Source organism: Citrus clementina, unplaced genomic scaffold, assembly GCF_000493195.1.
Source record: "Citrus clementina cultivar Clemenules unplaced genomic scaffold, Citrus_clementina_v1.0 scaffold_4, whole genome shotgun sequence".
Classification (NCBI taxonomy): domain Eukaryota; kingdom Viridiplantae; phylum Streptophyta; class Magnoliopsida; order Sapindales; family Rutaceae; genus Citrus; species Citrus x clementina.
The window spans coordinates 22,323,300-22,348,076 of record NW_006262274.1 but is presented as its reverse complement, the minus strand read 5'-3'; the positions used below and the strand labels follow the sequence as shown (position 1 = coordinate 22,348,076).

Sequence of the window (24,777 nt, the reverse complement as noted above, 5' to 3'; positions counted from 1 at the left end):
CCCATTTGGTAAAGAAAAATAAAGAGAAGAATTAAGAAGAAGATTTTTGTACGCAAACGATGGCACAACAGATTGTAACTCTTTAGCAAGTAGTGTCTTCTGTTATATTTAATTGCTTTGTGTGGATGTTATAATACATCACACAATTTATGAATTTCGTGTAACAAATAATTTATAATTTCAGCATGTAAGTGACGTTTTGTAAAATTCTTATTGCGGAGAAATTATCGAATGGTTTACAACTTCATCACGTACATGTCGAACATTTTACGTGTATGATATGTCGAAACATATCATAGAATAATGCTCAGTAATGTCAAACTTTTTATGACAAAGTCTATCCAGCATCTCACTCTTTTCCTCCTCTTTTTTTTTTGTTTTTTGTTTTTTTGTTTTTTTCAATATAGCATTCTCCTTTAAAGTAAACAACTATCATTTGCAATAATAATGATCACGTATACACGTGTCGGTATTGTACTTTCCCAATATTTTACACCTATATTACAGCAAATGAATACGTGAAGAATATGCAGGCATTTCCTGTTAGAAGCTTCTAGACATCTTGGCTTCCTCGCATTCTCATGATGATCAAAATGGTGGTGCAATTTTCTCGTGTCTAAATATCCTTTGGTCAGGTCAGCGGTAAATATGTTGCTGGAACCACTCAGCTGCTCGTAAATAAGCTGAAAGAAGAATAAAGAAGACAACCCAAAATTTGTGCCATCTTCATGCTACTGCATCTGCTTGCCTTCTAGTCAGTCGTGCATAGAGGCCTTCATTTCGGAGAAGCTCCTTGTGACTTCCCATCTGCATGATGGGAAAAAATGATGTACATAACTTACAACACAAACTGCAGAGTAGGATAAACAAAAATTGCAACAGTTGATCCAAACTGGTTCAGGTGCTTCTAATAGTTTCATAGCTAGTCCGGGGAGGCTCACATAAGGGTGGCAAGGGAAGAGCTACACTCAAGACTTCATTTTTTCCTGTTAGTGTAATGTAAGAAAACATCTAATCATCTCGAAAAGCAATGATATGTATTCTCCACCAGATAATAAGCTAGGTAAAGAGAATATGACACTAACAATTATTAACCAAGAATCAAGAAGAAATCAAGAGGATTTTGTGGCTAGCGTTGCTTTGCTCCTAAAGAAAACCCATAGAAAGCACTCACAGTCATGCATATTATATATATATATATATAGTTGTTTTCTGGTCAGGGATTTTAGAGTTCGGGAAAGCTTTAAAACCACACGGCTTTAAAGGCTTACAGTTTTAAGCCTTTAAAACCATGCAGTTTTAAAGGTTTCCCGCACTTTAAAATTCCTGACTGGAACATTTCTCTCTCTCTCTCTCTCTATATATATATATAATGATGGAACTATCAAAATGAATGGTGAGCGTATATAATGTTAGAAGTTGCAAATAAATAGCCATAGTACAAACCTCAACAATTTGACCGCCATCCATTACCACTATCCTATCAGCAGCTTGTATAGTGGAAAGCCTGTACAAAGTGAACGATCAAACTTCGGACTCCAATTTAACAATCAAATGACAGGGCAGTGGATATTAACCTGTGTGCAATCACCAATACAGTTCTTCTCGTCATCGTGTCACTTCTGACAGCACGGAGAACACCCTAGATGTAGTAGCAAATAAGTACATATAGAGACAGGAAATGAAGTGACTTGACCAGGAGACCATTACTCAATGTAGCTACCTTGATATTGTGTTCACTCTCAGCATCTAGAGCACTAGTGGCTTCATCAAGGATCAAAATAGTAGGGTCCCTAAGAATGGCACGGGCAATAGCAATTCGCTGCTTCTGGCCCCCACTAAGCAAATCATCATCCACAAGTGTTTCATAACCACTGGGCAGCGACATGATGAAATCATGGGCATATGCTTGCTTGGCAGCCCATTCAATGTCCTGCTGCTTTATATCCTGGGTACATCCATATGAAATATTTGAACTGATATCCATGCGGAAAAGTTTTGGTTCCTGTCCAAGGAAAAAGGTTTTAAGTAGGAGAGATCCAAGAAAAATTGTTTTAAGGAGAAGGAAATCATCATTGACTCTTTAATTGGGAAGCCATCAATCACAATCTGAAATTAAAGAAGAACCTGTCCCACAAATCCAATTCTTCCCCTCAACCACTTGATGTCCACCTCTTTAATTGGGAAGCCATCAATCAAAATCTGAAATTAAAAGGGGCATTATGAAAATTCAAAATTTAGGAATCCACACACTAATAATTAGTACATTAACACGGGAGTATAGAGTTAATAGCTTGGCTATTGATTATGATCTCTGCATCAGGGAAGCTGAGAAAAATAATGGGAAAAATATTTCTTATTCATAGAAGTTGCGGTCTTTACACTATATACTACTCATACTAGGCTATATAAGAAAGTTTTAGGAAATTAAGAAGATAAACCATACTAGGAAAGAATAAATATGTGCACAGACTTAGGGCGATTAACACTGAATATTTAATGTTATAACAACTTTTAGTGGACAAATTAAATATCAAGCATGTTTTGAAATCACAAAACACGAGCCTTTCTGAAAGCCAAGATATATTTTGTACATCATAGGCAAAGCAATCCAACAGAGATACATATAAAGAAAAACTTCAATTACAACTCTTATGAAGAGAACAGATGTTCACCTACTATTTCCTGATTGTAATTATCTTTCAGCAACTCGACTTAAAATGAAACTCTCAGAACAGATTAATAACATCCACAAGTTTCATTATATCTTCTGTTTTCATGTATAAATTGCAATACCTTGGATTGAGATAAATAGCAGTAAAGAAATTCTACCTGACCATTTGTTGGCTCATAAAGACGGAGCAAGAGATTCACCAAGGTACTCTTTCCACTACCACTGAGACCAGCCTAAAAAAAATAGTTAATGTTAAAAATAAGTTCCTATGGTCTTTGTGGCCGAGAAATAAAGTAAAGTGATCAAAGTACTTACAATGGCAACAACTTCACCAGGATTCACTGAAATGTTCACATGTTGCAGTACAGGTACCTGTTCAAAGTATATGACAAATAGTTATTGCCATAGTATCATCTAACATTAAATTGGTCAAATTAAAATCAGCAACCAGGTCGCACTAAGTCAGGAGAAGCCATAATGACAAATCAAGTAATCTCAGTTTTAAACACGAGAAGTATGATGTTTCCCAGGTTCTTTTTTTAAAGAAAGAAATAGTATAATTGCAAGTGATTTACCATCCACTGGGAACTAATGAACTCTATTATCTGAAGACCACTATTTATTAGCTACTATCAACTGTGATCCCCTATTATTATGATATAAGAGTATACTCCCACACTTTGTATGGAGAATCAGTGCCCTAAGGAATAAGGAAAAGCAGCTGCACATGGGGGAATATCAGACAAACGAGGATCAAAATAAAAAACCAGAGGGGGTGTTTATGACATCAGAAGGAGATATACCATTTCCCTTGAAGAGTAACGGAAAGATACATCAACAAAATCTATCCGTCCCATCAATCTTTGCAGTTTCTTTCCTGCAATCAATAACATTCAAATCCAAAATGCTGAAAATACAATAATGAACATGGAGTGAAATTAAATGAATACAGGTATTTATTATACTGAAAAGAATATATTATATAAAGCAATCAAGTTCAACTCATTATGTGATGCTTCATTGTTACATGGTAAACAACCTACTGATACTAATCTCTCTGAGATCGACACATTAGAGCTCAAAGCAGCAATCACCTTGAACACAGGGATTCACTAACTATCTTGGACATTCGATTGAAGTTCACAAAATGCTAACCTTTTGACATAAACTGGTCACTAGGCATGAGATCCATTAATTGGAAGACTTTTTCACTTGCCCCAACAGACTGCATCAGAGATGATAAGTTATCTCCCACCCACCATGTTGAATATATCAGCCATTCACTGTATAATATAAACTTTGTAAGTTGCTCCGCCGTTATATTACCCCTCATAATAAACATCCCTCCAATCAATACGGCAATAACCTACAAAACAAATTGTAACAACAAAAGCATAAGTCAAAGTCAATTTTACATTAACCATAAGGTAAGAAGAAAAACAAGACTGGCACTTCAAAATACAAGTACTTATTATATTTGTGTCATAAACTTAAAGCATCAGGTTTTGACAAGAGATGCACTAACTTGAATTTGAAATGAACAAAATTGATTATTCACACTTTTTGGCTAACAAGGCTAACAGAAATGCATTTAATAATGCCTCTTTTAAGACCCCAACTAATCATAAGAACTGAAAGTAAATGACATATTCAATCGAAAGTGAGGTGCAGTATTTAGAATCCAAGGGCCTGTTAACTTAGTCAAGTATATGTGTGTGTGTGTGTACTGTCATGCATTCTCTCCAAGGTCGAGCCAAAGAATACCAGCATAATAAATTTTAATATAGGGCCACATAGAACTTCCTCACAATATGTCAAACAGCAAAGAAAGGAATATAATATGACTGGTCAAATAACAGAGAGCCAAAGTTAGCATGAGTTTCCTCAAACTGCAAAGAGGAACAAGAAACAGGGTAGGTCAAGTTGAAGGCCAAAAGCATGCACAAGTCACAACATGGGGATTCAACAGGCTTCCTAGAGCCAAGCCCAGAAGATAACTTCAAGGTGCTAAACCTGAGAACCAGTGAAGTTAAGCCAGAAAGAAAATTTGAAGTGAATCCTTCTTTGGCATATCTCGCGCTAGTTTATACCTAATAACACTATTTTAAGACTAGCATACAAATGCAGTAACACTTAAACCAGTTAAATTAAACAATCGTAGACACTTCCATGTCAAAAGAAGTTAAATAAATCAATAGATGGACAACTTCATGAATCACTGTGCATATAGTAAAAAGATAACACAAGAATAAGAATATCATTACCACAATGGTTGAAAAGAAAGAAATTTATGTTAGGATTATATAGGAGAGACAAATGGCACAAGCATATTGTACAAAATGCCATTTATCATTGAGTATCTTACATAAGTTTTTCATGTAAAAGTTAATAATTATTCAGACATGAACCGTCTTTAAACAGAGAACATGAGATTTTGAAGCCAATTAAAGAGAAAAACCTGAGTTGAGTGATAAAGCATGTTGAAGCACAAGTTCCAGAATCCATATGCAGCACTTTGTCGCAAATTTATATCAGCCAATTTCCCAAGCCAGTGCTTGTACCTATCAACCATAGATGGAAACATCTTTAGTTCAGAACCACTTATAACACACATGCACCTGCAGAGATATGTTTTCTTTAGTTTCACAATTTGCATCAGCCAAAGGAAAAGTGCAGACAGAAATAATATACAAAAGACAAGGTTCAGTAGAATGCATCACCTTTTAACTTCCTGCTTTTCTGTTCCATAAACACGAACAGTTCTCATCAATGAGAATGTCTCCTGTGCGACCTACAAAAATGAATATAAGTCAGATTATTTATTACAAAAAAAAATTCAAGAACCTCATCTCTTGAAAAATTACAGATCATGTGTCTTGATATACTTCATTAGCAGAAGCAGTGATCTCTTGGACCAACTTTGCTGCCTTCTTCTGGTACCTACACAGAAGGACACCATTGAAGCAGTCATCCACGTGCTCCAAGAGTAAATACATAAGTGGAAACCAGAAGCATGCTACAATGCGCCTAAAACCTTTTTACATTAAAAGGAAATGTGTACAGTGCACACCTCAGCAAATGCAAGATAGCTTTTTCCATGGCTGTTGTAGAGCATTGTTTTTTTTTTTCTAAGACATTATTTTCCATATACTTCAAGGCATTGCCTAGTATTGAAAAGTCAATTATATTCACATATCGTTAAACAAGTCTCTGGACTTAATTAGTGCACATACTTATATCTAAGATTTTCCTTTCTATCCTAGCCACACATCCATTGACTGTCCTCATTTCAATCAGGCATTTTACAGGCACGTACTTTCAGCAAGACAGGCTCAAGCTTCAAAAGAGGAAAATATGAGTGTGTACATAATCTTACAGGCCATATATCAGCATTAATCCTGCTAAAGCTGAGCATATCATCAATGTACATAATCCAAGTGGCCATGACAAAACTATTAAGTAAATCAATGCTCCAGTCCCCTGGAAAAAAACAATGACACAAATTATTCTTATATTACAGCATTCTCAGAACTATCGATCATTTGTTCAGAAAAAAGACCTGAAGAACATTGCGCAATATCAAATTAAGATCATTTCCAATGACTCGTGACACTTGCTGGCAGTCTGAACCAAGCCTGCTTGTCAAATCACCAACTGTCTCTGAGTCGAAAAAGGATATATCCTACAACAGATTTACCAATAAGGTAAATCAATTTTATGCTATGATAATCCAAACAGGTATATCTTGCTTAGAGATACAAATGGAAACATATTAATCAAAATTTGAATTTCAATTAGAACCTGAAGAAGAAGAGCAGAATATAATGTTTCCCTCATTCGCTTTACCTGAGAAATATTACAGGAACCCAGTCAGTGCTGAAGTCATATTCTACTGACCAGGCCGAACCTAAATAAAATACCAAAAGAGAAAATATGTGTTTGTGTTTGTGTGTGTGTGTGTGAGTGTGAAATGAAAATATTTCATAATGACTTACAAGAATCATATTTGCAATACCAAAACAGCAACCTCGTAAACCGCTGAATTTCAAATAAACAGAATAGAGAGTCAGCTGTTCTGTCACGCTTTTCATTGAGATGAATCAAATTTCATGTATGTTATTAAAAAATGATCATATAAAGCCCGTGCATGTTGCCATTGTGCATATCGCACTGAGATAACTTGCGAATGACATATGAGAGAGAGAGAGAGAGAGAGAGATTTAAAATATGCAGAAACAACAAAAGAATTTCATATAAAACTACTCAGTAAATATGGATCTATCTAAGTAAATTCATGATCCTAGCTGATGCAGAAAGAGGGTCATGCCATAGTTTGCAAAGTAAAGGAGATAGGAGATCTAACCATACAAGATTTTAACCTGCATATTCCAGAAGTAACACACAGCAGAATCAACAGCCTAACATTGCGGTGGAACACTGCAATTTCACTACTCTGGGCTGTGAAAATTGATGCTGTCAGAAAATGGGGTATGAATATCTCTGAAAGCTGTATCAAGAAATCAAAGCAGTTAGTAAATGCAATAGAACTTTAATGCATTGCCACCATCTTATCTAAAGTTCCACAAAACCAGTAGCCAGAGAATAAGTTCTAAAGTGAAGCAACCGTAAGTAATATTCACTCTCCAAACATCTAGTTTCGAACGGAAATTGTTTCGACTTTTGACAATGCTATATCCATTTTCAAACTTCTATGCTTATCATCTCGTATTCTACATTTGCATAGAACTTATTTGATATTGAAAATTAAGAAACAAAAGAAGAAACTATACGCACCGCTGCGATAATTAAGGCAGAAAAAGCAGCAAAAATAATCCAACGGTCCTTAGAAACCAAGTCCCACATTTTGCCAAGCGCCCGCCACAAAGTCACCGGTTTTGCCATAATTTTAACCTCGACATCATCATCGAAGCTCCACCAGCTTCCTCCAGGGAGTATCGATTGAATAAAGCGAATCCATCTCCGAATCTTCTCATTGAAGTCAACATTGACTTCTCCATCAAAGTGCTCAAGACTGTCGTTCTGTACTGAGAATCCGTTAATTGAGGATGATTTTAGAGGATGAAAGTGACAGCATCGTTTAGAGCTGGGAGAGAATTTAGTAAGTAGAAGCCGGAGTCTGTTATTTTTTGAGAATCGGAGATTACTGCGGCAAACGCGAGGTGTTGGTTTGTGGTGAAATGAAGTTAACACGCAAGGTCGTACGTTGCCGAGTGATACAGCCATTGGAAACAGATAGTTAACGGCTATGTGTTTGGCTGCAGAGAAAATAAAGAAAAATTTTCTTGTAAAGAGAGGGGCCCGTAGAAGCTCAATGTGTGGCGTGTGGAGGCGCGTGAGCATGCGTCTTAAGAGTAGCATTTCCGCTCATTTTATTGGCGACTGTGAAGGGAACATAGCTCCTTGTGTTTATTTTAATTTTTGAAAAGCAACATTCTCGGTTTTTCTTCTTTTCTTTTCTTTTTCATAAAAACTTTTTAAACCAAACGGTATCGTTTCGGCTGATAGATTTCGCAGGAATCGTGACGTGTTTGACATTATCAAAGCTACCGCTTCCGTGAGACCACTGAAGTGATCATATGCCGCCACAGTTCCCAAACACGACTCTCGTCTACATAGTGCCACGTTAACATAATTTCAGACAACTTTACCCTCGTTATTTTACGGCTTTTCAGTCATTTGAATTTTGAAGCAACCGCAAGGACACTTAAGTCTTTATGAACCATCATCGACAAGTAAATATCTTCACGACTGTGTTCCGTTAGCTGAACTCTCTGTCATTCATAAAATCATATTCATTCATTCAACCTCTTTCTCTCTCCCTTGACCACTACTATGGCCGTGGTTGTGGGAAATTTAGCTCTATTACTAGACGTGGCCTCCCCTCGGACGCTAATAACGGACCGTAAGTCTCGCCCGTTGGCTCTCGACGTCCTTTTGAACCTACCAAAGAGAGACCTGCACTTGAACTACTCTGCTTTAGCCAACAAGAGTTTGGACTCTGAGGGGGAGAGTTGGAACCACCGGGTAGTGACACGTGGCAAGGTGAATTCGAAGGTGAACGCTGTAGATTTCGACGCGGGTTCCAGCGATGAAGAGAATGGGAATGGGAATGGTGAAAAGGAGGAGTATGATTGGGAGAAAGAGATGAGAAGGAGAGTGAAAGAGATTGAAGAGATGAGAGAGTTAGAGAAGAAAGCTGAGGAATTGCAGAGTAAAGCGGAGGAGGATGACAGTGAAAGTGAAGCTAAAGAAGAGACTGAAGAAGAGAAGAGGATGAGAGTCAGAAGAGAACTCGAAAAGGTTTCTTCTTAATGAATCAACTCCTTTACGATTCTATTAATCGTCCGGTTAAATTCTTGATTTGTACTTTTATTTATTTATTTGTGAGAGCAGGTGGCTAAGGAACAGGCGGAGAGGAGAGCCACAGCCCAATTGATGTTCGAGTTGGGACAAAAGGCTTACGGTAAGGGCATGTACGGACGAGCCATCGAGTTTCTTGAAGGCGCTCTCACTATCATTCCCAGACCAACGTTTTTTGGTGGTGAGGTTGGTTAATACCCGATTAGTGTCTCTTTGATTGCAAATGGTGTTTCTCGGAAACTTTGAGCCATAGATTTCATAGGAAACGTTTGTATTTGGATTTTAGATACAAATATGGCTTGCTATGGCTTACGAGGCAAATAACCGCCACGCCGATTGCATTGCTCTTTATAAGCAACTGGAGAGTAATCACCCCAGTAAAAACATCCGGCGCCAAGCTGCTGACCTTCGATATATCTTGCAAGCGCCAAAGCTTAAGATATCTCAAGAAGAGATGGTTACGATTCCACTCATTGGTTCTAGTTATGACAGGTAATTTTGCTGCCTTGGTTCAATATTATACCTCGGTTTCCATTTTTGCTTGTGGTCTATGCTTTCATTTGTTTAATATTTAAAATGAGTAACCTTGTGGTCTTTGATTTAATTAGTTCAATGTCCGTCCATTGGAACATGCTGGGAAGTTGATCTGCCAGCTCATGTTATTCTACACTAACACAACAATTGGCTTAGTCGCATACAGACATAAGATGTCCTTGAGGTTTTTTGTTTTAACTTATCAATTCGTAATGTTCATTTGCTTCCTAGTTAATTGACTGCTGTAGCTTGAGTTAGAAACAGAACCATAGATTCATAATGACCAACTGCTCTTCTGTTTAATATTCTAGTTTGATCAACACGGTATGTTAGTCCAATGTTACTTAATTTGCTACCTTGATTGGCTTAGATTAATCAATGCCATAATTTCTTTCTCAGCAATGAATTTAGGAATGCAAAATTACCCGCAAACCCGGCCAAACCCACCTGCAAAAATCTGCCCGCCACGGGTAATTTTGTGGGTTGTGTGCAGGTTTGTTATTTCAAACTTAAATCCACTGCAGGTTGCGGGTGGGTTTGGTATTGAGAAAAAATCTGCTGGGTACCAGCGTGGGTAGCAGCCAACCCGCATTCTTTATTTTAATTATTTATATTTTTTATTTTAATCACAAAAAATACATTAAAAAAATTTAATCATAAATATATTTAAGTTAAACTTTTTAATTCCTAAACCTAACTTATCTCACTGCAACATATATACAATAAGCTTTTAATAAGTAGAAATTTTATAATTTTTATTACTAATATTTTATTTTACTTTAATTGATTTTGTTTGTTTTGCCTTAATGATAATTGTATGAAATCTATTTGTTAATATTATTGATAATACTTGTATATTGATTCAAAGATGAAGTAAGGCATTGATATTAGTGATGATGATTTTCCTACAATAGAAATATTTTGTGTTAGATTAATATATTTTGTGTATTTTTTTAATGTTGAAATTTTAATTTCTTATTTACATTGATAAAATTTAGAATTGAATATTGTTTGCGGATTTTTGGGCTATTATTATATATTTATAGTTGGAATTATATAATTTAAGTTTGTATGTATTATTAAAAGTATTTTCTTATATTTGTGATTTTAAATGAGAAAACCTGCAAAAAATCCTCTACGGGTTGTGGGTGGATTTGGAAATTCTTAACTCACAGCGGACGGGTTTTTCTAAAAAAATTAAAACCGCTGCGGGTTGCGAGCAAATTTAATAATTTAAATTTTTCTAAAAAAATTAAAACCGCTGCGGGTTGCGAGCAAATTTAATAATTTAAATTTTTTGCGGATGCGGGTTTCATAATGGCAAACCCACAGCGGGCGATGCCCATTGCCATCCATAGCCATGATTAGAGTGGTGGTACTAGGCCAGTGACTTGTTCCTTCTTTGTGGTTGTGATCAATGCTGTCTGTTTATAATTTAATCACTTAGAAAAGATAAAGAGTCTATGGGACCATTATGTGCGTCTATTTTAGCTTTTGTTTATTGAAGTTGCCTACTGTTACCATGGAAAAAATTAGATAATTTATTGTCTCCCTTTTCTAGTTTTTGGCTGACCTACATCAAGCGTCCCAGGTTTTGTGAAATAAATATAGACAGCATTGTAATCTGAAATGATTTCTCATATCCATAATTGTCTACTTCATTTGAAGTGAGACCCTTCTTTATTTGACCTTATTTTTGCTGAAAAACAAACTACCTAGAAGGGATTAAAATGTAAATTTATGAGACAATAACCTATAATAATTCACTTGAAGCTCATAGTTTCAAATCCCTTCATGGTTCAGGTCCATATGTTTTTCTTTCAAGCTTTGCCGCCAGTTGTATTTTTATTGTTAACGCATACCATTATGGCCTCAAGAAAATGTACTTGCCAAATTCTCCAGGCTTCAATCCCCACTTGAGTGACTTAACTTACTACCACTAATGATTTACAGTTTATTTTTGTGCCATCATTACAGCTATGCAGCAACATGGAGTGATAAAAACAAGGACAGGGATCAGAGGGTAGGTGGATCAACAACCAACCAGCTTCCTTCCTCCAGAGACTTTTTGGGGGACTTTCTAGTGTGGCGACCTCCTGTCGGATTGGAGAAAAACCGTGCTTTCTGGGTAGGTTTGACATTGTGGTTTGGCTTGGTTGGAGCTGCCATCTTTCTTCAAAGATGAGTCACACATTCATCATATCCATATTGTAATTGTTTTCAGTAATGATGTGTGCAGTTGATTGTTTATATTGCCCCTGCGTACGTGTATTATTCTTTCAGAGTTATTGTGAATTCATTATACTTGTATAATTTTATCGTATGAAGCAGAAAAAAATGTCTCTTGTTTCTGAACTGTACGCTTGTACACGTCATCCTTGTGAAAAATTTGCTTGCTTACAATACATCCTTTAGCATTTTTGTTTTAGTTGCATCCATCCTTTCTTGTTTACAAAATCTTCGCATTACATCTTCGTTGTATGAGTGGTGTTATCTTCACTTCAAGCTTACGCAAAACAACTGTGATAAGGCTTCGGTTGCCATCGTGTAGCATTGTCAAACCCCGAATCATTGCATTACCAGAAGTTTTTGGAGATTCATCAGTGTTCCATACAAAGAGGCGCCGGATTTGGGGGCTATTCTAACGATGGGAGACCATTTTCACTTGGGCTGTATTCTAACGATTGAGGACCATTTTCACTTTCTTTCCAATTAATGATTCTGGTCTTGGAAAAGTGAAAAAATCCATTGGTGTTTACCAAGTCGGTGTGTCATCAAAAATGGTATTTAATTGAGGAACATAAAATTTGTAAAAGGTTATGCATTATTTGCGAAATTACGAATGGTTATATAAAATATCTGAGGAATAATATTTTTCATATTATATCTTTATAAAGCCCTACATTTAAACTATATTTTAGCTACCGTAGTTGCCAGTCTGTGTATGTTTACCAGGATTCTTCTCAAAAGGTTTAAGAGTTCGAATATGATAAGTAAAATTTTGAGTAAGTGTTTTTTATTACGGGTTTGAGGTGGGGAGGGAATTAAGTTGCCATTAGCTATGAATATTTTTCGAATTCTATAAAGTAAATTGAGGTGTACCGAGGGTAAGTCCCAAAAAAAAATGATAATAAGGCTATGTTAGTCATTTATAATGAAATCATGACTTGGACATCAGCGAGCCATATTCACAGACCCATTAACGCACAATAGGCCCAACAAGAAGATCCAATCAAAAGCCCGTTAACACATCACAAACCATTGAGTCACAGCAAAACCCTAGCTTCTTCACGACCATATAAATCCCCGATCCCCCATCTCATCGTCTTACTGCTCTCCGCCACCTCAACACTGACCTAGCGACCTCTTAAGATCTGCCGAAATGACGACCCGCTTCAAGAAGAACAGGAAGAAGAGAGGCCACGTCAGCGCCGGTCATGGCCGTATCGGGAAACACAGAAAGCATCCTGGAGGTCGCGGTAACGCCGGAGGCATGCACCACCACAGAATCCTTTTCGACAAGTACCATCCGGGTTATTTTGGTAAAGTCGGTATGAGGTACTTCCACAAACTCCGCAACAAATTCCACTGCCCCATCGTCAACATCGACAAGCTCTGGTCCATGGTCCCACAAGATGTGAAAGCAAAGGCCAGCAAGGACAATGTTCCGATGATTGATGTCACTCAGTTCGGCTACTTTAAGGTTTTGGGCAAAGGTGTTTTGCCGGAGAACCAGCCCGTCGTTGTCAAGGCCAAGCTCGTTTCTAAGACCGCTGAGAAGAAGATCAAAGAGGCTGGTGGCGCTGTTGTGCTCACAGCTTAGGGTTATTTTGGTAACTCTCCCTTGTCTAGGGATTTTGTTTTATTCTGGGATCTGTTGAGACTTATTTAAATCACAATGTTTTTATCTTCTTTTTTTTGGGTATATCTCTCGCTTAATGATTAAATGTGACCTGAATCTCATTTTATTTGACTTCTTGGTGCATTTAAGCAGTTTTTTATAGTCCCTGATGTAGATTTTATTCTAGATGTTGTGTTGCTCTTCCTGATTGAGAATATGAGCTTGTTTGCCTTACGTGTGCCGGTTGCATAGGTTGGAGGTGGTTAAAATTATCTCACCATAGATGATGCTCTATAAAGGATTTCTGATTTCATGGAGCTGTGTTTGTTGTCCAATACTCAATGGCCCCTCGGTCTTGTTATACAGAGTCTGAAATGTGTTAACACTGGTAGGCCCAGCTTAGGATCTGATGCTAGCTGTTAGATGAATAGAATTTTCTTTGACCCATATGACTACTGTTTGACCTGAGCTTGATATATTACATTCGTGTTTCAGAGTTAAAATTCTTCAACTTGAGCTATGTCGACTAGCGTTTGTTGTGCTAATGTTATTACATTTTCTATTTATCTCTTGATTTTAGATTCCTATTTGCTGACTTCCATGTCTCATATTTCTTACATGGAGTTCACTTGGTGTCAACAATGTTCTACTTATACATATACCAGGGGTGTTGCTTAATGTTTCAGGCTTCATGTATTGCTTAGGATTCTAATTTCCAATTAGACATAAAGTAATCGTCTCTGAAATCTATTCTTGGCAGAATTAGATTGTCTATGAGATGGACTGGGTTTCAGCATTTAATGATTCATCATGATTCCCTATTGTGGCCAAAATCTATGGTTCTGTTTCATTGGACAAAGTGGTACTTTTAGGAATTATCTGCGCTGAAACTATCTCTACATATATGAATGGATATATGAATGGGATGGGAGTTTGAAACATGCTTGCCACCTTTAAAATAAATAAGTGTTAAGTCTATGTTCTTTTGCTTACGAAGTCATTAATGGGAAAACAATAGATTAAATTGAAAATATCTATGGATAATCATTGGAGTGTATATTGTTCTTGCTGCAGCTGGTAAGCTCTCCTCATGTCCACCATGCCCTTATTTTTTTGTTGGGCAAATAAATATTCGTTGGCCATTTTTTCTTGGGTAAATATTCACTGGCCACCTAATGCTTTGCATTTTATTAAAATTATAGAAAGAATTTTCTTTTGCAGTTTTCGACTTGAAGTTTAAAAAGTGTCATTTTTTCACTTTTCATTAATGCTATTAAAGGATTTAACGAGATATTGAAGAAAATGAATACTTTACCCCTAAATGTAAAAAAAAAAAATCTTTACAAAAACAAATATGTCATTCACATTACAAATTTAGACCTATTTAGACTTAAGTAAAATTTAAATCTAAATTTCAGATGAATAAATGAACTCTACTTAAGTTTTTCATAACTAGTTTGATGTTGTTATTTTTTTATTGGTGGAAACAAAGTATAATGTTCAAAGGTTTTTCATAATTGGTTTTACAGTTATTTTAAATGTATTTTGGATAATTATGATTGTTTTTATTTATTGTTTTTTAAGATTTGTTATCGTTTACGAAGATATGTTATTTAGGATGGATTATGTGAGTCGGGATTCTTTATTTATGTTGTCAATGAACTACAAATTAATTGGATTGCTTATTTTGTGGATTTTGTATCTTTAAATTAACAGATTTTATAAGTTTTTATTTTTTTATCATTTAGCTCGGATTAAGTAGTTTTTTTTAATTTCTGGGGGCAAACTAATTATTTTGTTAGATTTGCGTTAATTAAAAAAAGAAGAAGAAGGAAAGAAAGAAAAGTGATAGATTTTGTAAATTTCAAGGAAAAAAAATGGTGTGTTTTTGATAAGGTGAAAAGGATCAGTTGGTCGGCCAAGGGAAGGCTGCAATCACAGAAAACAGTTTAGTAAAGTCATACATATTCTGTAAGATGACTACCTTCCAATCTTTCTTCCATACCAGGAGTGAGATGTGGATTTAAGCACATCAAATATTATCAATCCTAGAGATTTGCCTCTCGAATCCAAATTGTCTTGAAAATCATGTAAAACATATCAAAACTCTGGATGAGCGTCCCTGATATCATTCAAGATCAATTAACTTTTTCATTACCAGCAAGTATAATCAGAATGGAGGGTGTTAGTGTGTTATCTTCCCCACCAAGTCGAGCTTGTAACCCCAAAAATAAGATACAAAGGAGCCCCCGGGAGATAATAAGAACCGACAATCACATAGGCTATAGTAGCTTGTCATCCAGCTCCAAGGCCAACTAGTTTTAACCTCCATGTAAGTAATGCTATCAATAGCACAGGGAAAAAGATTAGTATACGTATTTTGTAGTAATTAGCTTGTTCTTAATCTTAAACAAAACTAATCACTGCCCAAGATTTCCTAGACCAGATCAATGCAAGTTGCACAAAATTCCAAAGATCGAATAGACTTAGTCACAACTCAATCAGCCAAATAGAATTAACCAAGAAACAGAAACAAACAAGAACCAAAAGATTTACATGGTTCAGCAAAGCACTCCACAGGAGAAGTTTTTGACGAGCTTTATTGATTCACAAATGGAGATTAGTACAGAGCCTTATACTAGATTCTACAGAGAACAAGATGGCACTTTCTCTCCATCAGAACTCTCTCTACAAGACTCTCGAATCATTGCTGAACTAACCCTCATGAACAGCCTTTATACCCTGTTTCAGTAGCTTACTCGATTTCCAGATTGTTCAGTTTGTTGACACGTGGTTAACAAACTTAACTAACTGATTTCAGCCTCCAGCATGTGCTTCCTCACGTGGTTACTTAAGTTGCTCATTGAGACGCGCTACACTCACGTCGTTTTGGTGGATTCGTTTTCTGTTGTAAGCAGCTGAGCAGCACGTGAGTTCCTAAAGCAGCTAAAGCTTTAAACGCTGTCGTATCTGGTAATCAACTTGATTCATTTGCCAGCTTCACATATTTAATTACTAGATAAAACAGGCTGAATATAATATATATATATATTTAATGAAAATGGAGATAGCCAAGAATGCCGTGATCTCCTTAACCAGAGCCTGGACTCGAGAGTCGCTGGAGAAAAAAGATGGATATTCGTTCCCTGTGATGATCAGAATGAGGGATAGGAGAAGTCCAGCAGTCAACGAATATGTTACGGCTAAACTTGGCTGATCTTGGGTGGGTGACCTGCCCCTAGTTCATTTGACATTTTCACACTACACATCTTCAAAGATTGAAACCATTATGAAATTTGTTCTTGAAATCTCTTTCGGTTCTGTAATTGGTAACTACCAAAAGAGAAATGGATCATGGTTAGTTTCTTCATCATACCTGGCGGCGGCTTATTCGTTCCTCTGCCTATCATGGTTTTCCAGCCTAAAATGTTCATGCTGCAAAATTTTAACATAATTAGTAACCAACCAAAAAAAAGATATGCATAGACCAATTTTAACATCAATGTGTATTGATCTTTTCATCAGCCGAAGCTCGAATGTGCCTGCCGCCTTTGATTGGTATCTCAGTTGTCTGTCCAGAAGTTGGCTGGTGAATATGTAAAAAGTACTAACATTAAAACTAAAGATGCAATGTTCATGGCGATCCATGATCCTTGCGTGTAAACTTCAAATGCTTCGCCCACTAAGAGTTTCGAGTGCGCGCCTTTCCCTTATGCATGTGTTCTTCAAGAAATTCAGGGACTTTAAATCATATTAATGTAATGTGTTAATAAATCACTAAAGCACTTAATGAGCATCCATTGCTGCCCATTTTAGTACTGAAACAAAAACAATTGAAACTAGAGGGGAAAAATAAAAGAACGTACAAAAGTTCATAATAGTTAATTAGGATTTAGGCATGCATAATTGGGGAGGGACGTTGGGACAGCCGCACCAGCAAGGTTCCGGAACATGTTTGATTCCCTCAAGCAGCCTCTAAAGACATCTCGGAAGGCCGCTAATTGAAAGGGTTACCCTCAGCATGTTGGGCAGCAAAGGCACTCGCTCTTGCTGCTTACTATCCTCCATTACTGAAAGAAACTTAGTTCTATATTGTTTGGCAAGCAAGAAAGTAAAAGAAAATGAAAGAGAACTCTAAAGAACCTTTTATTATACTCAGATATTTCAACTTAATGAATACTGATTGACATTTATACTAAGCTACAATCTTCACTACACACACGAGTTTGTTACATCACATAACCATTTGCTGCATAACTAACTTTACACATCAGCTCAACCAGCTAACTAACTTTGACAGGTCAGCTCAGTGAGTTGATCTGCTACAACCAGCTACACAGCAACAGCATGCTCTGCTCCAGCTATACAGCAACATCATGCTCTGCTCTGCTCCAGCTTTATCCGCTCTGCTCTGCTCTGCTCCAGCTTTGACAGGTCAGCTCAGTGAGTTGATCTGCTACAACCAGCTACACAGCAACAACATGCTCTGCTCCAGCTATACAGCAACATCATGCTCTGCTCCAGCTTTATCCAATTCACTAACAATTACTGATGACAGAGATGATATATTGGCTGTGATCTTACTTGAATCCATAACATTTTGATGCGATACTGATTTTTTTTTTTTTTTCAAATACAATTAATAAAGCACTTCACCTAAACATTTTTCTTTTTAGGAAACCACGGGCCACGGAAACGGCAGCAGCGGGCTTCATAATGTTTTGGGTGTGCAGTAAAGACACAGCATAGCTTCAAGTATGAGACATTCCTAGCGCGGCAATTAATTTGAAATTAATCATGCATTAATACTTTATTTTTACCCGTGGGCCGTTAATTGAAAAATGATGAAAGAGCTCTCGAGGGCCTACGCTACTGGCCTTTAAATCATAAAACGAAGTTGAATTACAATCAGAATTCACTTCTAAATGGGATTGTTCGATTCCTTATATGCTTAGATCTTTCAATTTTTGTTAAAAAATTGAATAGCTTCACTGTACTTCCAAGATCTCTGTTTTCTTTTAGGTTTCATTTTCTGTATGCCCACCCCACTTCCTTATTCTGTCCCCAGCAACAGCAGCCTGCACATTGATGTTATTTAGAGATCTCAGTGAAGTAAACCCTTCTATAATATAACGAAGAATTTAATCAATTAATATATGATATGTGTAGTTGAATTTTATATAAAACTTTTCAAAATTTCTCCTATATAATACATGCCACTTCATTTGCTTATGCAGTCATAATCAAGAATCTTCCATACTTAAAATTACATACCTCTTTGTTCCAGTTGGTCTTATAGATTATCCCAAAAATTACACAAGTCTGCAAGACTGTCCCACACAGCATTCCGCACCAAATGCCCTGAGAAAAAAATAAATTAAAAAAAAAACATGTATATGATTATATAAACTAACAATCTAGCTCGAATGTTTGGCTCATGGCCAATTGAAAAACAATCTTTAGGTACTTTTTTCCCCTTTGAATTTGTTACACTCTTTAGATATTACAAGTTGGAGTTTATTGATCGTGTGAATTAATCCATATATTTACAATATAGCCTAGAGGTCTATTTTTCATAATCTAGAAATTCTATACGAACTGTATGTGAGACCTAACCAAAATCTAAGAGGGAGATGTATTTCCTATCAATAATATTAAGTCCCCCGTCAAGAAATTAACTCCGACTAATTCTACTTTGTTGGAAGCCTCCGTCCATCATTAGTTTATTGCTTGATGAGTAATTAACTAGGTATATATTATAATCTGAATATTCAGTTGTCTTGTCTGTGGTGGTTCCCAATTTGAAGCATGAAAAAATATTCATTTAAAAAACAAAAAAGGAACAGAAAATAAGAAAAGGGCATGAAGAATCACCTTGACTTCCAAGCCAACCAAGTAACCCAATATGAGACCCAGGGGAATGCCAAAGAGATAGTAACACCCAATGTTTACGTATGCAACTGTAGCTTGCCACCCAGCTCCAATTGCCACTCCTACAGAGAAGTGATCGCACATTAAAGTATCGAAAATTCAAATAACGCAACATTGCTAATAGAGCAAATGTATGTAGAATGTATCAATTAATGCACTAGTTATTCACCCGAGAGGACCGGTTGGATATTGTTAATGACAATGCAGAGAGCCAGCAATGGTGTGAGATCAATAACAAGATCTATAACTTCCGGATCGCTTGAAAATAAGGCCGGGTACTGGTTCCTCGTGACGATCAGAATGAGGGAGAGGGTCAGACCGATGAGAAACGAAGAAAACACGGCCACCACTAACGAAAGTTTCGCAGTTCTTGGATGAGCTGCCCCTAATTCATTTGAAGTTCTCACACTGCACTTATTTTTCGGACTTAAATTAAATTAGTTAAATGAAATTTTTAGGTACGTAGGTAGAACCAGGAGATTGATCAATGAACTAATTACGTACCTTACAGCTGCATTCATTCCGATCGACACCATATTACTCCAGCCCAAAATGTTCATGCTGCATCCCAATGCAACAGTTCAAAGCCAAACAAAATGTCATAAAGGAGGACTCGTGAACAAAGAACCAGCTATATTAATGCAACTGCTAGTTAAAAAAAACAAACAAATTCTCGTTGTTTTGTGTTTCTAATATTCATACAAGTGATCCAGTGCAATTCCTAAAAAGGAAGTTCCCAACATTGCTTGGTCATTGGATTTCCATTTAACCGTGGTGGCAAGTGAGACGAATAAACAGACAACTACAATACCTCAAACAAAATTGACTTGTCAACATTGTATCACTACACATTAGCAATTAACATGTTGGGGTCATAATGAAAAATAATAAACTCCAGAAACGTTGTAAATGATAAAAAAGAAAATCTGAGGGAGCTAAGCAATTAAATTTGTGTTTGAAAATAAAATATTAAATGAAGTCATGGTTCGAACTTTCTATCATTATTAAGAACTTTTCGGCTCCGCCTCGTTATTGATAATCCAAATTGGCGCTTGTTGACTGGATGTTAACTTCTTGTTGTTGTAACCAACGGTAATAACACCCACGAATCTCAATACGAGGCGCTCGTGTGAACAGTACGTATATGATCATCAATCAATAGAGCTTGCAAATCTGATCGCGTTATTGTCAGTTTCAATTTGTGCTAAACATGAACTATTTAGCATGTTAAAATATAAAAAGTTCAAACTCGATTTGAAAAATAAATGGATGACTATTATTAATGTGTTTGATACATATTTAACACGATTAATATTAAATATTTTATACTTATTTTACTAAAAGTACACTCAAATAATAAATAATATTAATATTATAAAATACACATGCCTACCAAAATATTACACAATTTCACTATTAAAATTTTAAATTTATCCAAAAATTTACAAGATGGAATACTCAGTGGCGGACAGGCAAACTTGGGAAAAAATCATTATACCCCTTATTTACCATCAATTATATACAATAATAGAGATTTCATTTTGATATCATACATGTCCTTAATACAATTATCCTTATATTTTCATTAATTTTATACTATAATAGAGTTTTTATTTTATTTTCAAATATGTCCTTAATTCAATTATGTTTTTTTTCTAATTGAAATTAGTGGCTTATTTTATAAAATGAGTAAATTATATATTTATTATATAGATTAAAAACATTAGGGGGTAAAATGTTATTACTTTAATTTATTGAAAAAAATTTCTAATTGAAAAAAAAAAGTATGTCAAGCTAATATAAAATTGTCACTAGTATTAAACTACTTTAAAAAAACAACATATAGCAACTATTATCAACATTTTCATAAAAAAAATTTCCGAATTTTGAAATTTTATTTATTAGTTACATTAACTAAGATAAAATTTGAATATTTTGAGAAGCTTTAATTTGATAGAAAAATCATCAACAACTGGTTCTTTGAAGAGAGTAGAGCACCTGGCAAATAAACAACGACACCCAAATATATTTTTGTTGTGTTGAGTTTAGTTTATTATTGAAACTTTCGACTAATAATATTTTTATAATTTAAAAAGAGGAATAAATTTGAATTGTTTAATTTATTGAAACCTGGTAATTAAGTACTTGACTTCAAACATTAAAGTTTTACTTGCAATTTTTAATTGATTGTAATTACATGTATTCATTTATTTCAGCTTAAAATCCTTAAGTATTATATTAATCCTTATATAATCCTTGTATAATTACATTTTATTAAAGTCAGATTCCATAATTGTAAAATAGTGTTTTTATTTTTAATTGCCTTTGTTTTCTACTCTTTTTATATAACTATTTTGTTTAAAGTACGTACTTATAGGGATAAAAATTTTTGTGTCCCCCTTCTTTGATGCACTTTTTTCTACTTATGAATTTTTATGCTCACTTTAAAATATAAATTTTTTAATTTAGCCGGGGGTAATCCAAATTCATGGATTCGCCTCTAGGAATACTATATAAATGTTTATTCTTCACAAATAATCATGTCATTAAGTGGGTAAATGTGTCAAGAACTAAAATCCTAACCCAACAAGGAAAAAAAATCGAGTTGATTAGGAAATAATTTATTTAATAAACGTGTTAAATTTGATAACTCAAACTTATTTATTCGTGTCCAATAACGTATCGTGTCAAAATTTGCTAGATTTATCAAATCAGAATTGATAAAATATACCGAAAGATAGCAAAAACCTTGAATCTAAAATATAGGTAAATTAAGCATTTAAGCTTACCATATAGACAAGCCAGCAACAGAGAGTTTCGCATTCTTTAAATATCCCGCAAAAAGTATTAACGCCATAAAATACCATATCTCTACGCTGCACAAATTATGAAAATATATACTCAGAATTGAAACTTGAAACCCCAATAATTAGTATTAATTAATTTGTTTTATGGTTTATGAAAGGCTAATTAATTAATAATAAGATTAAATAATGTAAGCAGCGAAAAAGATTAATAGAATGGACTCACCAGAGCATAACCGCAGATGCTAGAGATAACCGAACAAAACTCCAGAGACTGTGAAAGGCCTTCCATGAAAAACCAGACCAAGTTGGACCACAGGCCCCGCTAAAAATATAAAGCAGTCGGGTGATGTCAATGAACCACCAGGATGCATTTAGAGCCACAGCCGCACCCACCAGGCCCAATCCCAGCTTCAGGATCAATAACCAACTCAAAATGGTGTGCAGTAGCAAGGCTACAGCCGCTATCACAGCCAATACCATGATCTTGCTCTGTGCCTGTAGAAACTTTACCATGGGGAAATTCAATGCGTAAGCAAATAGTTGAGGTATCATCCATATGGCAAATGTTCCCGCTGCATTTGATATCTCCTGGGTTTGCCCAATTAGACTTAAAATTTGTTGCGCGAATATGTACATGAACATCAGCATTAAAGCTGTTGTGATGAGAATAATCCAAGATCTTTGCAAATACACCCCCATCATGTCGAGCTGTCCTGCTCCGTACGCTTGCCCGCATAAAGTCTCCAGTGCACTCCCCATGCCAAGCTGTATGTAGTACGCTAAGGCACGTTTTAATTAGATTATCTATAGTTCATTGACTAATTAATTAATTAATTAACCAATAACCTATAATTGAAGTTTGTACATGTGAAATATTAATGATTTAAAATATCTAGCTGATTCTTAAACATGCAGAATGAAGCAAGTAATTAATACTGTACCATGGCGCCGAATGAGAACCCGGCGATGACGGAGTTTTCGACGGAGACGGCAGCTAGGGCGAGGGTGCTGATGTGGCCGGAGAAGACTTGGGTGATGGCGCCGAGAGAGTATTGACATATGGTCATAAAGATGGCGGGACCGGCTAGGTACCATAGTTTCTTGCCTTCTTTTAAGAACTCTCTTGAGAAGTCACGGACACCGTTGATCGGAGGGATGTCATCAGTGCCGGCGGTGAAGACGGCGGTGCTTACTGCAGGGAGCGACTCCGGTACTAACAGATGGTTTTGGGGCTTTCGGTTTTGCTCTTGGTCTTCCTCTTCCAATAGGGGAGAGATGAGTGGCTGCTTGGCATTATTTTCCATCGCAGGAACACAAAGATTGACCCTTTCGGATTATGCTTTTTATCTATCTATAATCCTCACAAGTACGTATTTGAACTGCGCCTATTTAACCCTGTATTCCGTAACTCAACTTGGTGTAGTGCTAAGGTGGTCATCTCCACGTTACAAGATTCCAGGGGACTGAAAATTACATTTCCCAAAAATATGACTTATATTAAAGCCGCCGCTTAAACTGACAACTGATTGTTTATTACTACTTACTGTTGGACACATGCCTATCTCTTATCTTATTATAATAATAAAAAGCTGATCCATCAATAAAATAAATGCTGGTAGTGTTTGGGGGCACCCCGCTGATTGGACCTTTCTCCTGCTTTCCTTTTTTGGGTGAGTTTTTGCAGAGCACTGGATCAACGATCATCAATTATCTCATGTGAATCTTAAATAATTACTGACTATTGATTCGGTGCTCAACACAAGTTCAGCCGAGCACGGGATCCTGGTCCATCAAGACCAACAAATTGGCATTAGGATCCTTTTTATTTTTTTCTCCTTGTAATAATGATCGTGCTTACATTTGATAATAGAAAGGGTAGGGCACACTCAAAGAAATTTATTTATTAGTTTTCGTTAATTAAAGAATATATTCCACATTAATTTTTACACCCATAAATCCTTTAAAATCAAGAAGTATGGACTTTCATTACCTCAATAATAATTAAAAATCAAATTGCAATCTGCCACAAAAAAAGAAGAAGAAGAAGAAGAAGAAGAAGATGCTCACTGGGTATTAGGTCTAGAGTGCTTTTATTTTTTATTTTTAAATGAAAGACAAAAAATATGAGCACCTTTGCAACAATTTTAGTTTATTTTATTTGTTGAAAAATGTAAGTCTTACAAATATTTTGTCTTCAAAATAATTTAAAATAGTGTTCAATAAATTATTTTTTAAGACGTTAGATATAAAAAATTATATGTTAAATAATGAGTGTACTATATGGGTGTTTAAAGTAATTAAATTGTATTGGTTCATAAATAAATTGTCCTTAATAGTAACTAATATGATGAGTAATTTTATAATAAATTATTTTATTAGAAAATAACTAATTACTTATTTTATAATTTTATTCAGATTAATTTTTAAAGTGCAAATAACTTCGCCCTAATAGAAATATAGCATCAGACTAATACGTCTAATTAGGCACAAGACATATGTTCTCGTACAATCTCCTCACGAACTTGAGAGACGCTTGAGGAACTGTTACGTGGGTAATTATCTCAAAAATCCTTGGAGATTTTAAAAAAATTACGATTTTTTTTTATCAG

The 24,777-nt window shown here is 35.7% G+C and overlaps 4 protein-coding genes across 6 annotated transcripts; 2 read left to right on the top strand and 2 right to left on the bottom strand.

Moving 5' to 3' along the window:
• Positions 1–186: 186 nt before the first annotated feature.
• Positions 187–8,110, bottom strand: LOC18043701 (ABC transporter B family member 26, chloroplastic). Of its 2 annotated transcripts, none has more exons than XM_024185720.1 (18): positions 7,469–8,110; positions 7,054–7,181; positions 6,670–6,712; positions 6,476–6,520; positions 6,234–6,356; positions 6,051–6,154; positions 5,560–5,614; positions 5,395–5,465; positions 5,133–5,292; positions 3,830–4,040; positions 3,478–3,551; positions 2,990–3,046; positions 2,833–2,907; positions 2,128–2,202; positions 1,724–2,005; positions 1,578–1,642; positions 1,447–1,507; positions 187–807 (listed from the first exon to the last, which is right to left on the bottom strand). In XM_024185720.1, the coding sequence occupies exons 1-18, from the start codon at positions 8,051–8,053 to the stop codon at positions 727–729; spliced, it is 2,295 nt and encodes a 764-aa protein (XP_024041488.1). In that variant the 5' UTR covers positions 8,054–8,110; the 3' UTR covers positions 187–726. The 2 variants fall into 2 exon arrangements, with proteins under 2 accessions (XP_024041488.1, XP_006438293.1); XM_006438230.2 differs by having other exon boundaries at positions 5,133–5,235.
• Positions 8,111–8,422: 312 nt separating this feature from the next.
• On the top strand, positions 8,423–11,994 carry LOC18045586. 2 transcript variants are annotated; one of them, XR_002905982.1, is made up of 5 exons: positions 8,423–8,995; positions 9,089–9,241; positions 9,342–9,547; positions 9,664–9,773; positions 11,567–11,654. XR_002905982.1 is itself a non-coding variant. In XM_006438228.2 (4 exons), the coding sequence occupies exons 1-4, from the start codon at positions 8,528–8,530 to the stop codon at positions 11,772–11,774; spliced, it is 1,035 nt and encodes a 344-aa protein (XP_006438291.1). In that variant the 5' UTR covers positions 8,423–8,527; the 3' UTR covers positions 11,775–11,994. The 2 variants fall into 2 exon arrangements, 1 of the variants encoding a protein (XP_006438291.1); XM_006438228.2 differs by lacking the exon at positions 9,664–9,773 and having other exon boundaries at positions 11,567–11,994.
• An 870-nt stretch (positions 11,995–12,864) lies between these two features.
• LOC112098952 (60S ribosomal protein L27a-3) lies at positions 12,865–13,562 on the top strand. The gene has a single exon (XM_024185920.1). It carries the CDS (start codon positions 12,972–12,974, stop codon positions 13,410–13,412), a length of 441 nt encoding a protein of 146 aa, XP_024041688.1. The 5' UTR covers positions 12,865–12,971; the 3' UTR covers positions 13,413–13,562.
• Positions 13,563–18,280: 4,718 nt separating this feature from the next.
• Positions 18,281–23,622, bottom strand: LOC18045585 (protein DETOXIFICATION 29). Its single transcript, XM_006438227.2, has 8 exons — positions 23,110–23,622; positions 22,392–22,933; positions 22,151–22,237; positions 19,866–19,922; positions 19,531–19,769; positions 19,305–19,423; positions 18,705–18,791; positions 18,281–18,508 (listed from the first exon to the last, which is right to left on the bottom strand). Exons 1-8 carry the CDS (start codon positions 23,470–23,472, stop codon positions 18,449–18,451), a joined length of 1,554 nt encoding a protein of 517 aa, XP_006438290.2. The 5' UTR covers positions 23,473–23,622; the 3' UTR covers positions 18,281–18,448.
• Positions 23,623–24,777: the final 1,155 nt, after the last annotated feature.

Bases quoted from the DNA above. Each gene is read 5' to 3' on its own strand.
- LOC18043701 (XM_024185720.1), bottom strand. From the start codon at position 8,053: ATGCTACTCTTAAGACGCATGCTCACGCGCCTCCACACGCCACACATT. The intron at 6,521-6,669 runs GTAAGTCATTAT...AATATTTCTCAG, and splicing joins GTATTGCAAATATGATTCTT to GTAAAGCGAATGAGGGAAAC. The intron at 2,006-2,127 runs GTTCTTCTTTAA...TTCCTTGGACAG, and splicing joins GAATTGGATTTGTGGGACAG to GAACCAAAACTTTTCCGCAT.
- LOC18045585 (XM_006438227.2), bottom strand. From the start codon at position 23,472: ATGGAAAATAATGCCAAGCAGCCACTCATCTCTCCCCTATTGGAAGAG. The intron at 19,770-19,865 runs GTACGTAATTAG...AAATAAGTGCAG, and splicing joins GGAATGAATGCAGCTGTAAG to TGTGAGAACTTCAAATGAAT. The intron at 18,792-19,304 runs GTGATTCTTCAT...TTTTTTTCTCAG, and splicing joins TGGTTGGCTTGGAAGTCAAG to GGCATTTGGTGCGGAATGCT.
- LOC18045586 (XM_006438228.2), top strand. From the start codon at position 8,528: ATGGCCGTGGTTGTGGGAAATTTAGCTCTATTACTAGACGTGGCCTCC. The intron at 9,242-9,341 runs GTTGGTTAATAC...TTTGGATTTTAG, and splicing joins CAACGTTTTTTGGTGGTGAG to ATACAAATATGGCTTGCTAT. The intron at 9,548-11,566 runs GTAATTTTGCTG...CCATCATTACAG, and splicing joins ATTGGTTCTAGTTATGACAG to CTATGCAGCAACATGGAGTG.
- LOC112098952 (XM_024185920.1), top strand. From the start codon at position 12,972: ATGACGACCCGCTTCAAGAAGAACAGGAAGAAGAGAGGCCACGTCAGC.